Genomic DNA, 14,633 nt, shown 5'->3' with positions numbered 1-14,633 from the left:
AATCATGGTGAGCATTCAAACACCCAATAAACAGTATTAAGACCTCAGAAAGCACTGATACAGATTATACACGACATTATATCTGTGAAAAAAACAGACATACTTTTAAGTTATTTTCACTTACCTGTACATGTTGTTGTTCACTGACCATTAGTAATACAATCACTCTTTATAAAACTTGTGTCAAGGAGATTTTTGTTTTTATACCTCTGTGAACTATAATACTCTACGATGTCTCACTCAATATTGCCTCTTCGGTCTTTCTGTCTTCAGTATTCAAATTTTCTCACTTTGAGGACACGTTTTGTGGTCAATGGCATTCTAGATTTCAAACCAGCACACTGAACCGTAATGCTTCCCAATTGGACATATAATCCCTTTAAATATTTCTGTGTTATCTTTTCTCTTTAAAAAAACAAAGATTTACTATTTTTGAGAACATGTGTGAAAAATTCTTCTATGAAATCTGTTTGCTATTTAATCAGCCATTTCTTAAAACCCAGAACTCAGCATTCCCTGGGTTTAGAGGCACACAATGTTGATAATACTGACACGCAAGAAGAGGGTATACCTAATTATGAACAGATGGTTTCTGAAGACAATAAAAAAATTATTAGACTTGAATACACATTTAATAGTAATAACATTTAATATTTTGTCTTTAAAAACTTATTGAAATCTTACATAGTGTTTTAGGCATCTGTATGAATTCAAACATATCTTCATTTATTTTGTACGTTTACAGAAAAGCCAACTTTGTACAGTATATTCAGAATACATAATATAATGGCTTCGCAATCAAGACATGATCCTTTATACTGGTGTCATTATAACCGAACTGGAAGGGTAATGGCCAAACATTTTGTCACAGATTAAAATCCAGATAAACGTTTGTTAAATTTATATGTACTGTATATATCAATCATCTGAATAAACCTTCTCAAGCATGGAATTACCTAGCTGCTGAAAAGTAGGAGTAGACAGGAAATCTTGTAAATCATATGGGATTTATCAGTATTCGCTTTTTCAAGATCAGAAGAAGGTTCCAATACAGATCAATGTTTTAATATCTTAAAGCCTGAGGCAGTATGTCAGTAGCTGAGGACATGTGTTTGAACTGCATAGCGATGTATTCCACACTGATTGTAGAGATAGTTGTGGAGTTTCTGTTATGGAAATATTAAGTTATATTTGTCACATGCAAATGTACTAGTGCCTGTGGGATAAACAGTGGTTTATTTGTTCTAGATTTATATTTACTTATGGAAAGTCTTTGTGGGGAACAAAAAACACAGCTTGAAAGCACACTGTAACCAATTGTATTACTTCCTTTCTGTTTTTCATTTTTTTTGGTTTTATCTTTAGTGCTAAATCGAAAATGTAAGTAAAAAAGAAAGTAAAACTTCTTTTGAAACATTTAATATTTGATAAAACATTCTGAAAACCTGTATAACAAACATCCCTTGTTTTCTGGCAGGCGCGCAGTAATTAAAAACCACATGTAAACAATATTAATATATTTAAATGTTGGGCCATTTCAACTGTTGTTTGTCAAGAACTAAACAAAAACTAAAATTAGTATTTAATATTTAATTTGTGTGAAATGTTCCAATAGCATTAAATCAAAGGGCTTTTATTATCTTCTCTGTGAAAAACATTAATTGGATTTGTAGCTCTGTGACGTTTTCCTACATTCTAAGCAGTTTTCTCAATTTTTATGCCACTTCCTCAGATCTGTGTGAAGTGTAGGGACTTGTATGGGATTATTGCCATTTACATCCAACTGACTTTAGTGACCATCAAGCATCATAGACAGACAAAAAAACGACCGACTGCACGTACTGTATATCCATGTCTCTGCTACTCTTGGACAGCTGGACCCAGGATAGAGGTAGATAAAAGTTATAAGGAATTTGTTATATTACTACTGTTTTTTTGCACAAAGCATTGTTGAACCCCATGGCCTGGGAAATTAATATTAAAAGTAGTTCATCATAGACTGCATTTCAAGACCTCCAGGACTTTCAGAGCAGATTCTATGCAGCCATCTAAGTTGGAGTGTGTGAATCCATCACCCCCACAAACCAGCAAAGGCCTAGAAATCAGCGTCATCTGTCCTGGACTACCGGTCACTGGCTGTGTCACCTAAAAAAATACAAAAAAGGAAATTGAAAGGTGTCATCTCTTCAGGATGAGACAAGATTTCATCTTATGGTTTTAGGCTTCTGTAGTATTGGCTCATTATTACACTTATATTGATCATTTTTCGGGTTACCGTGATGCCCTAGAAGCTAATTGAATGAAATATCTGTGGAAAACATTTTTAGTGACATCTGGAATCTGATACAGATCATCATCACTGAAAGTACATGGATGCAGAATTTGCCACGGGCCTGAATGCTACAATAAGAACAATTAACCTTAATACAATTAATTTATAAAATGAACAGGGGTTTGAATTTCATTGAATGACATCTGGGACTCGTATTTCCAAAGCAGCAGAACTAGATAATGGACTGCACCACACTCGCGCATGCATGACAATCTTTAATGGATAAATTATTAAGGAGACATACTTGAACCTGGAATAGTTAATAATCAACATAAGCAAAGCAAACCAAACCAAACCTGCAAAGAGTAACTCATGTAGGGATGTAGAAATCCTGAAAGCTACTGACAGATAATCCAAGGGAATACTTCAGGTTCAAGAGAGAAACACCCATGTAAATAAAAAGGAAATTAAAAGGAAGTACACTGAGAATTAACAAAAACAAGAAGCGCTCCTTCCCCAAAGGATCATAGGATAAACTGCCCAATCACCATTTTAAAGTTGATTGTCACAGACTGTTGGAAAAGATGTGGAACAGAGTTTGGATCAATAAACTACTAAGAACAATATGAGCAAGAATGACCTTTTCACATTTGTAACCCTTTTAATTTCTTACATAAAAATCTTACAGAACTTAAATGAAATGTGAAAAAGGTTAGAATATTAGATTCTTAATACTTGGAAAGGTTGCTTTTATCTGAATTGGCAAGATGCTATTTACCCATCAAACAGAGCTAAGGAAAATAAAATTGCAATTTACATTAAAACACTGAAAATTTAAAACACTTTAAAATATACAGAATTCTTAATCCCCTGAAACCTTTATATATTTGTATTCAATACTGCTTTCTTTTTTCAAGTTCATCATTAGATTCATGTTTTCAATATTTAGTTGTATTATTCTGAACCCTCTGAACAATCAGACTTAAATTGGGAAAGTTTGAAGTCTGAAGAAACTATTTCCTGTAATCTTCTTAGACTTGCAGTACTTCCTTTCGCACTATACTGTATATACATGTAATAACACATATACACAGACCCTACAGAAGTAAAAAAAAGTACCTCCAAATACTTTTGTTGCATCTTTTGCACTTACTGTGCTTCATTTATCTAATCTGCATTTTGCAGATAGATTGCTGTTAATAACTTTTGTTTTATAAACAACAGTTTGCTTTAATAAACTTTTTCCTACAGTAATCAGTTCAGTCCATAATAAAAACAGCTTTACCTACTTCACTGTTTAGACAAAGTCTCAGTCGTCTAAATAAGAGATCTAGTGACCTCTTATGTGCATGTTGCTCAAAAGGCCAAGGCTGTTTACTTGTTTGTATGTATGGCCCCTGTCCAGTACTACGAGAACACAGAGGTGACAGATGGATGCCAGCATGAACAGTAGGCTGTCTGCAGCTAACCGAATGCTGCAAAAACACATATCTCTCACATGAACAGTTACAAATATGAGGAGAAAATTTGACCTCCCTCCTTCATTTTGGTAGTTAATTGAACCACAGATCTCATATAACCATTTCTTGAAAGATGCCAAATGTATCAGCTTCCACAATTTGTTTCTTTAACCCTTTAGGTAAATCTGTTTTTGTTCCAGGCAGTACCTAGTTAAATTGTTGCCATTCATTGTTCAGTGATTGCATATCGATGTTATCCAATTTTAATTATTTTGGTCCTTGTGTTGAAATTGTATTTTTTATTTGGATTCATTCTTTACAGTTTTAAAATATTACACAAAGCACACCATTATGGTCATGGTTCCTTAACAGTTCTCTTACCCTTTTGCCCCACTCTGTCTTGATTGTTTGAAAAGACAGGAAGCATTTTTTTCTTGTTGATGCTCTGACATACAGTGTAAGAAATCTGTTATTGACCATTTCTACCCCTTTTGTTTTTTGATTCTGGCATTCCTATAGGTTTTTCCCAGTCTGTATGGGGAAAGTTGAAGTCTCCCATGAAAACTACTTCTTTTGGACGTAAATGATTGATTTCAATATACAATGGTGATTTACAATCAGCGCAGTGGTCTATAGCACAGTCTTACTAGTACGGATTTAGAATTTTTTTGGCAAGTCTCGATATGTAGCCAGGGATTCTTGTTTCCTCCAGCTTGAGTTCTTAACCTTGCACATTGTTTTTGATATATAGTGCTACACCCCCCCCCCCCCCCCCATCTTTTATCTTTATTGTCTGTCTGGAACAACATTTATTCACTAATGTAATGTTATCTCCATCAATTTTGGTTAGCTAAGTTTCTGTAATTGTAATAACTTCATTATTGCCTGGTAATGTGGTAGTTTCTGTATCATGTGTTTTGTTTCTAATACTCCTGGCATTTAGCTAAAAGTACTTAATTACCTGGTCCTTTGTTTTCCCTCTTTGGTTCTCCTTTTGTCTTTGCTCCCCGTGTAACTTCCTTTTAGATTTTTTGGCTTCTCCATTACATTCTCTAAGATAACAATGGCACCTATTTTGCTTAGCATTTTAAAGGTATTTAGGACACTTATTAAAGGAGGCTGTCACATTCATAAGCATCAATGATTACTCTTATTTTAACAGACTGTGATTTAAATGCAGGATAAAAAACACTCCCTAAGATCCTTGATGTTTAGGCCTGATTTGATTGAGATGTGTGTTTTAAAAAAAAAAGAAAAGATTTTCATGTGCAGCTAAACTCAGTTGTGCTACTTCAATATAAATTAGAATTATGAGTGCTAAAGTTACACATACATTCTGCTGTACTAACTTTAATGATTTCAACTTAGATGTTATATTGCCCTTTGAGTACATACTGTTTAACTGATTAGTATGTTTGGCACCAAATGCTATAATGTGTGCTGTTTTTTGTGACTCATTTGTCACCACATTGTGTATGGTATTTATATGGTATTTATATATCACCAGTACTATATTCACAATCGTGAAATCCATACCTTTGTGGTAGTTCTAATATCTTTAATTGGACTAGAGTGATTTGGTTAGCCTATTGCTCATTCGATGTCCAATATAAAATGTGCAAATTGCATGACTTGGGCCCTTGCCATTCTGATATTAAATAAGACTTGCAGCCAACAGTTTACAGTGATGTTTAAATCCTGAAGCAGCAAGTTTAAGGCTGTAATGAGTTCTTTAAGTAAACACATTCCATGTATGTGCATGCTCCATTTCAACAGTATTAGCTGGCTTAAGAGGTTTAAGATAAACATCAAGGTACATTTCAGTAGTGTAAGGAAATAGTATCCATTTCCTGGGGCTTTTAATAGGCATAGTTAAAGACTATCTGTTATCATTATTTCCCTGAACTTCTTTTTTTATCTTTAAATGGCAAGCTCCATGTAAATCAATTGATAAACCTACTTACTGAAATCAGGCCAAGTACAAATTGTTTGGATTGCAGCAGTGGTTTGTTGATATTAAAGGGACATAATTCTAAATTCTGTCCCCAATACATTTGTGGTTTTAAGCATCCTCTTGTTATTGAAAAACATGCATGGTTTAAAGAGGGCTGTCAAATAATAAAATGAATATAATCTTAGGAAAAGTACTAAACCCAAAGAAAAAATAACTAAAGTATACAATAAAATGATTAAAGTGAACAGTAAAATGTACAATAACTCTACTTTTCTGGATTTTCAGAAATATGACAAAACTGGTGCAAAAATATCAGATGATACTCACTTGGAAGTCAGTCTTACTTTTTCTCCAATTCTATTATATAACTACAGCCTCATGTCATTGTGAAAGAGTGATAACTGCAAAGTGTTCCATGACAATCTTTGACATCACAGGTCTTTACCAACCATTTTACCTCAGAATCTCAGCTGTTTATTAGATGTTTTAATCGATGAGGGCCGATTTGCACTTAAATTAGCAGAATACTTTGGTCTCTGATGCTTTGAAACAGTGCATTTAAAAGGTATGTGTAAAAGTAACTTACATGTAGGCAAAATATCACAGAAATAACAGCCTCTGCTATGAACAAAAGTTTAGTTTTTTTTCCCCAACAGCTGCTAAATACAGTATGTAAGAAGGATCTGCAGATGGCTTCCTCTTATGTTGCTGATTCTAATGACATAGCCTTGTGTGGATTTCAGCAGATTACAAGAGTGAACACATTTATGCAAGCTGTAAATTTGTAGTTCCATTATCAAGCATGAGAATTTACTAACATTGATTTCTGTGTGTTTCTATGAAGCACTGAAAAACAAGATATTTATGGCCAAGAGCGTATGACTGGTCTTTTATCATGCAGTAATGTCATAACACTGCTGAAAAGCAAGCTGCTGTTACTTAGAAATAGTTTATAAGAGCATTTCTGAACTGTTGTGAGCTTGGAAAGGGTTTCTTAAATTAAGCTGTTTTACTATATTTTGTGTGTACTAAAAGGGCATGTTTAAGCTCTGGAGCCCTCTTGATAAAACTGTCATTCACAATCTGCCTACGTATTTTTGAAAAACAATCTAGGGATCATGGGGCATTTTCTGTTGGTTTGGCTCCCACTTAGTTAACAGGAACTAACATACAGTAAATCTCATCTGTTTTAAATCTGATTTTGCTCTTCTTTGTCTGGGTGTTCGTCGAGAGTCTGTGCTGGGATCTTTACTGTTACTATAACATTCACATATTGCCTCTTAGTGAGATTAGAAGAGTGTTTGGGTTTTGTGGCTATATTGATGACATTGAAGTTTACCTGCAGACCAAATAAGATACTGTTGTGGTCTGTGCACTTAATGTTTTAATAAAAAAAAGAACTTCCTTGAGCTAGAGTATTGCAACATCAGCTTTGTTAAAGTGGTGACTTTAGTGTTTTTGCCAACAGTACAGATGTAAAATCCTTGATAGAAGTTAGAAACACTGTGTACTGTCTCACTGTTTGGTGCCATCTGACGTTACATTAGCAACTTCTCTAGGGTGTCTTTCTTCCGCCTGCACAACATTGCTCAGTTAAGGCCCTTGCCTTATCAATCTGATATTGAATTTTTGATACATGCCTTACTTTTCTAAAATTCCTTTCATTATACACATAACACATCAATATAGAAAGAACTTCTTTGATCAGAACTTAGAAAAAATAGATTATATTATGATGAGTTATTTCTTTCAGCTGTCACCTGTGATGCTTAAAAGGAAAAAACAGTCACCATATTTGAATACTCATTACTGCTCCATGATCACTCATAACATAAGCCAGTCTCTTCTCGATGTGGATCAATTCTGTTATATACAGATGTACGACATGCTATATAACTCTGTTGAAGAGCAGTACACATTTCAATACAGAGAGGTAGTAACAGCCTAAGAGAATTGCCAGGTCTGCTGTTGTCTGTGTATGACTGTTCCAGCTGTTTGGGACTGAGGGACAGAGAAAGAGAGAGGTGGGAACTTTGCCCTGCTTGTCAGACTTTTAATTTGAGTCCCAGCACTCCCAAGAAAGAGGGCTCCTGAGAAAGGCTGTTCTTAGACCGGAAACTTGTATCAGTGCTCTCTTGTCAAGGAGTCAGCAGGGACTTGAAGTCACTGGGAGTTCAGTGGAATGAGGGACAAAAATTAATGCCACAGCACATGGATCTACTATTTCAGCACTGCATCACTGCAAGATTTCTTATCTTATGTGCTACACACAGTAGCCAAATCTTTTCCCACCAATCAGCTGAGTACATTTACTTTTTTTGCCCAGCATTTGTCATCATAACAACGAGTCTAAATATATTTATACATATTTATACATATTTTAATATTACTGTTTTAAATTATGGAAAATATACTGTAATACAGCATCTGATTACAGAGTAGTATAACTGAAATGTTCAGTAATTTACCGCTGCATTTAGAGCAAAATTCTCTTAGGATGTTACTGCCACTCTGTATAGAAATGTTGTACTGCTTGTTAATGGAGGTAAAGAGTTGTCTTATCAATAACAAATCAAACAAGAAGTCTGATACATAGTCTGGACTTCTCAGGTTGTAAGTCTTAACCGTGGAAGATGTAAAAAAAATTGCTTTGTGATGATAAAATTGATATTTGTGGCTGAGTTTAAACCTACCCAGAATTTATATTTTCCATGCAAAAAAACAAACAAAACAGGTAACATTGCTCATCGTTATCAAAGATCTGCTTAAAGAAGTTTAAGAGTTGTATTGACCTTTGCTGTTTGACTCCAGCAGGAACTTTCCAAACACAATATTCCATGACTGGACTGTTATTTACCTGTGAATATCTCCATTTCTGGCATTTAGTGGTTAGAGGCTCAGGCAGTCCTGGCAAAACCTCTTGCAACTCTTTAAGAATAAGAGGCTCCACCTCTTCCACTGTCTTCTCCAAATGCTGCATTCCAAAGGGCACACTGGTGTGGACAACCATAGAAGGCCCACAGCCTGGCAACTCTGTAGGGGAAGCAAACAGAACATTTTACCAAGACACATATGTCCCTCGGAGTCACAGGGAGTATTAGACATTATCATACAATAATAATGCAAGTTAAAGGAATTAATAATAATGTGGAGATTAAATCCAGACTGCGTAAAAAAAAAGTGAAGAAAAAAACCACCATTCCTCTTCTGGTAAACAACATTTAAATGTAAAATGTTTACTTCAGAGAAAAATTATTTGTTCCACAAATTTATAAAAACATCCAACGGCTTACTCAGAAATTAAACCAAAGCACTGGAAGAGAGGGATCGATAAACAAAAGGGACAAATAAAAAATAACAAGATAATCTCACACTTACACACTACGAAAGAGGCATGCCATACTTAAAAACATCACTTACTCAGAATGCTCTCATTATAAACCATGCAAAATACAAACCAGGAACGAATACACCAGCTTTTTTGTGTGTAAACATTTGCCCAAAAATGATTTAATTCTCACATGTAATCTTTTTGATACTATGAAAATATGAGTATAGGCAGAGCTATGGACACTTAGTTTGTGAGTTCCCAGGCCTGGTCCTTGTTGAGTTTCATTCCTCCTGAACTCTCAGTTACTGCACATAAATGGAACCTGGAGCTGACCTGATAATTGGATTAATCTGAACTGCTTTCAGTTAGAAAAAATATTGTAGGCAACCCGAACTAAATATAGTTCAAATACAGCATTTGATATACAAATTAAAATGCCAAACTTTCCAATCATGCAACTTGATTGTTCAATTAAGGGTATAGTTAAGTACAGCACTTAGCTAGGATGCAAGCCCCAGCAGGTGTGTTGGTGCCCAGGACCAGGACTGAGAACCTGTGCTCTATTCAACAGTAATTTAAAATGTTTGCAGGTCAATTAATTGGAAAACCATGAATGCTCCCGACAAAGCCATTTCACAGGACACACATTATGAATATTAAGGTAAATTATTTTCCTTTACAATGCATCGATAAAGAGTGAGAACAGTAACATTTTTATATCTGTAACATAAGCAGTTTATTGTTAATAAAATGTTGGGAGTATCTTAGTGTTGTTTTTATCTGTTAAAAAGTATACCTTAAACATTCCTGCCCTTTATTGTGCATTGAGAGTCAGTAGAAGTAAGGATTAAGTACATTCCTTATTTTTTTCTATAAAGTTCAACCACATCCTATTTTAGAGCTAATTGGCCTCGATTTTCAATTTTGACCTGCAAGATTATCTGAAATAATGTATGATGTTATTTCAGATAATACTTGCAGGTCAAAATTGAAATCTACAGCCTTCATTATGTATCATTAATGTGCAAAAGCAGAACATTTTTGATTAAGTGATCTGTGATCTGATAGGGTTTATATTTATTAAGATACTTATAATGTTATTATTCAAATTCACTTGAAGAAATGCATTTTAAAAGAACAGAAAACAATTAAAGTTAAACTAATTTCATACCCAAATGACGGAAGATCAATCACTATGCTAATGGTACAAATACATCCTGTTTTGGAGCAGTAGAATAAGTAGGTATTAGAGTTTAAGCTTTTTGATAAGATAAAAAAAAAATATCTTCAGCTTTGAGATTTATGTTCATCGGTTAGAAGTGGTCAATCCCTTTATGAACAAAATAAGCACAATTCCACTGTCTGCAGACCAGGGTCAAGATGCCACCGTGCTTTGGCATGTACCCAGAAATGAGTGGGCGACTTCACATGGGTGACAATTTGGCTTTCTGCCTACTCGCTCTACTTCCATTTGGAGATGCCAGAAAAGCAAAAAAAAAAAGTTACAAAAAAATTAAAAATGACTGTGGTTAAAACATTGTTTGTTTTAACAAGGAGCATACAAAGCTCAAACAATACTGAAAAAAAACATTGAATAATAGCAGTTTTTTTTCTACCACAGAAAACATGGTTTATACACAGATAAAGATTTGGATGCTTAGAAGAGTTAAATAGAAATTCTAATCATGCAACTAAACATAACAAAATCCTCCCTTCACTGTTAATGCTGTCATTTTGGCAGTGACCGATATTTTCTAGCAGTATTTGATTCAGTACACAAAAGTGACTCTTGTAGGTGACTAACTCTCTCTGAGACTGGGCAGTGGCACTGGGACTGTTTTCTGTTGCCATTTCTGCATTTTAATTATACTGTGTCCAAAATAGTTCACAGCACAGAGGGATGTGTGTGTTTCTCTTCAGCTTTCTCATAACCACATCAGAACGAAAGAGTTAATACATGCTGATTTGAAGTTGGGTGCATATCTTATCAGGATATAGAAGCAGACAAAATTAATGATTCTTTTTTAATTTAAAATGATTTTCAAATAATCTTTACAGTGGTTTAAATGTCCTGCCTCTTTGTAAACAGAATCATATGTAGTCTGAAGTTAACCAATTCCAACATTATAAAATTTTGAGGATATTACCCCTAAAGAATATTCAGATGCACAATTACATTATTTGGACATAAAGAGTATCATAGTTTCATGCATGAGAATCTCCCTGACATTAAAAGAGCTTTATTAATTCCACTCAAAATGTAGTAAATGTAAGATTAACAGTCAGAGCATCTCTTTCAGGGGGCCAACCAAGATATTTTAATTAATAGCAGAAGAAAATATGCCCAGTTAAGGCTGAAGCCTTCTACCTAACACAAAGCAGAAGCAAGTTTCAACCATATGACTGTAGTCTTGTTTTAAGGGCATTTAGCATGTCTTTACCTAATGTGTCATATGCATAATAGGTCTGTGAGTGCTTCATCTGTCGGTGCAACAAAATGAACACCGCCTCTTGCTTATACTCAACACCCTCATACAGCCTTCTCTTAAAACATCAAGGTGTAAATGACAGGAAACTTTAACAGTTCCATTGTGTAATTTTTTAGATGCCAAATCTTCACATTCTAATTTTGATCCCTTGTGATTTGAAGCTAAATACTTGTTACTTTCAAAACAGCAACACTCAATTAAACAGCATTTTTGGGGATGTACACCCTCTATTGTTACACTGTTTAAGAGAAATAATGGGAGCACTGACCTAAATTGCGCTTTTTATTATCGATGGAGATGAAGCGTATGCAGGGATTATTGGTGATGTACTTTGCTGCCCAGGGGACATCAATCTGCTTGTCAGCTTTGTAGAAGAGTCCCAGAGCGTAGCGAGAGGAATAACTCACAGCTTCCAGCTTCTGCCTCTGAGATCTGTCAATTACTGTGGAAACAGCATTAAAGGATCAGTATTTTATCTGGAGCAGCCTTGCCTGTAAAGTAATAAGTACCACTAGCAGAGCAAACTCATGTAGACTAAGCGTGCAAATGCTGTCTCAGCTTCCTCATTTTCAGCTCTGGTTAGACCAGGGAAACTGTCAGAAAGGACCTGACACTGAATACAGCACTTTCAATAAAATAAGACAAATGTGACTTTGAAAATGTCATGGGAGTGTAACCCTGGTTAGAGGAAAAACCTCAAATGATTTCACCAGTGCTCTTGTAACATTTTGCTCTAGTTTTCAAAATTCACTGCTTTCCATATGATTCACAATAATAATCATACAAAATACATCTGTAATGATTTTTTGGGGATTTACTAAAAACATATCACAGATCTTTCCATTGATTAACCTAATGGTACTAATGCTTTAAATTAACTTCTACAGAAAAAAAAAAATTCTGAGCCATTCAATGAGAAATATATACATTTTAATTAAATCATGAAATGTAACAATTAAACACATTATGAAGGTCTGAGCACAGCAAAAACAATACATAAACTATACTGTAGATGTTCCTTTAATTCAAATTTTCTAAGAAAGCCATACCACAAACTGAAGTGGAAAGAAAATTAACTACAGGTCAAGACTACAATTTTATTAGATTGCAAGCATGCAGTCTGTGAAGACAATCTTCAAGCAAAATCTTTTTACCAGTAACATCAGTGTGACTGAAAATCTTCCACACATGGCAGGCATGAGGGGAGGGGGTGCTCATTGGCTTTATATATTAGGTTTTGGTGTTCTTAAAAAAAGCATAGCTCTCCTTGTTTCCTGTCTGTAACATCTGTTGTTTATTGGTCTCTGCTATTCCAAGCTGGCCTTGGTTTAGTTGGTTTTAGGTCCCTGAACACTGAGTATATAAAGGTTGGAGTTCATTTCTGTGAATTAAAATGCACATTACAGCCAAAAGACAAAAGTTCCTACTTCAAACAGTACACATCGGAAATCCACAAGACTGACCTAACAAACGGACCTTAAATCTCGTCTTCTGGGAGTCAAGCATTTACAAATTAGTTTTGATTTCCTACAACTATATTAGCGTGTTGTGGTCTATGAGGAGTTAATTCCAAATACACAAGATAATTTTAGTGGGTGTGCCGGCGAACGAGCAATGGAAAAAAACGCTACTGACGCAGAACTGAGTTTTAGATGACTGATAAAGCTCTTTTGACAGCTATTGTCCTACGAAATGAGACATAAATCACAGTCTTTGTCCAACGTTTGCGTTGCCCTTTCTTGTTTTGGCAAAACATTTGTAACGATTTTTTTTTCCAATTTACACGAATGTTGGTGGAGTGTACGAAACCTTGCAGTGTTTTACCCAAACTGCACTGAATAAACCAGAAAAAAAACAAAGGCATAATCCAATGCAAATGTGCTTTCTAGGCTGAGGGCATTTTAGCAGTTTTGACAGCCTGGAGAGCCTAGTCTCAACTTGCCACCTTCAGGCACACTATGCAAACTGGATAAACCCACGTGAGGGTCTACAAACTTGAGCCCTCAGGGAAAAAAGAAAACAGCAGTAATTTTCCATATGTAATTTACACATATCATATATATTTTAAATATATATTATATATATCAAATATATATTTCATATGTATTTTACTATATTAGTTGAGTCCAAATTGTAAAACAAGCTTACAATCTCAGGAAAGCATACCTTGAAGGAATAAGAGCGCTTTAAAGAAGTGGAATGGGAAAGGATAGACATGAAATCAGTTGAAAATATATTTTTTTCCAAGTGGGAGTAAATAAAAAGATAAAAAGCAGCAAAACAATTTCTCAAATCATTTGACAAATATATTACGAAAATATAAGAGAATCAAATGCACTTTCTAAAAAGTAAAAAATTAACAGGATCCAGTTAAAGAAAATGAATACAATGAACTGCAAGCATAGGTAAAAAGGGATATTAGAAAGTCCAAGAATGAGTAAGAAAGGAATTACTAAAATGAGGGCTAATAAAATATCCATAGATATGGATATGATATCTATATAAACTGTAGCTATCTGAGCACAACTGGTTCCAATATTTCTGCTTGTAGGTGAAAATCTAACAAAATGTCATACTAAACAAAAACTCATTATGTAAGTTAATAAATATTGTGCAGTCATTGACAGAATAAACCCATTCCTGTAAAGTAAGATAGAGAATCAAGCTAGCTGGTGATATTAAGTATAAAATGTTAACATTTGTGAATATTTTTTTTCAAATTATACTTTCTAAATATTATTCTACACATTTCTAGTATAATATTCTTTACAATTTATGTTAAGATTAAGACAACAACAGCTGAGGGGAGTGAAAAATAAAAGGTTCAACACATTTGGAGCTTGTATTAGTGGGAGTAATTCACACCTATAACAAAAATAAGTGTGTATACAGTATGTATCGCTAGTCTAATGAACTCTTGTGTTTTTGAAATCCTCACATCAATTAGCTCTTATCAAATGGACTACATGAGGCAAATGGCCTCTTATTTGTAACCTCTTCATTTGATTTTAACATTTCTTATGTCCATCTTTTGCAAAGCTGCATTTATTTATGTACTGCAGTCTCTCTACCTACCTGTATCACAAATAATTATTTTTTACGATTGTCAATTGTCAAGAGATCTAAT

General features: G+C 34.5%; 1 protein-coding gene across 3 annotated transcripts in view; it reads right to left on the bottom strand.

Annotated features, from left to right (window-relative positions):
- Nucleotides 1-630: 630 nt before the first annotated feature.
- rnls (renalase, FAD-dependent amine oxidase) overlaps nucleotides 631-14,633 on the bottom strand; it is a 48,291-nt gene continuing 34,288 nt past the window's right edge. For all 3 annotated transcript variants that reach the window (XM_015346841.2, XM_006630370.3, XM_015346842.2), the window contains exons 5-7: nucleotides 11,775-11,948; nucleotides 8,544-8,719; nucleotides 631-2,145 (exon numbers count right to left, since the gene is read on the bottom strand). In XM_015346841.2, the coding sequence (XP_015202327.1) occupies nucleotides 1,993-2,145; nucleotides 8,544-8,719; nucleotides 11,775-11,948 (503 nt within the window). In that variant the 3' untranslated portion in view covers nucleotides 631-1,992. The remainder of the gene's footprint in view (nucleotides 2,146-8,543; nucleotides 8,720-11,774; nucleotides 11,949-14,633) is intronic.

This window comes from Lepisosteus oculatus, chromosome 4, assembly GCF_040954835.1.
Source record: "Lepisosteus oculatus isolate fLepOcu1 chromosome 4, fLepOcu1.hap2, whole genome shotgun sequence".
Lineage (NCBI taxonomy): Eukaryota > Metazoa > Chordata > Actinopteri > Semionotiformes > Lepisosteidae > Lepisosteus > Lepisosteus oculatus.
Note: the sequence above shows the minus strand (reverse complement) of the source record. Positions and strands in the feature narration are given on the sequence as shown.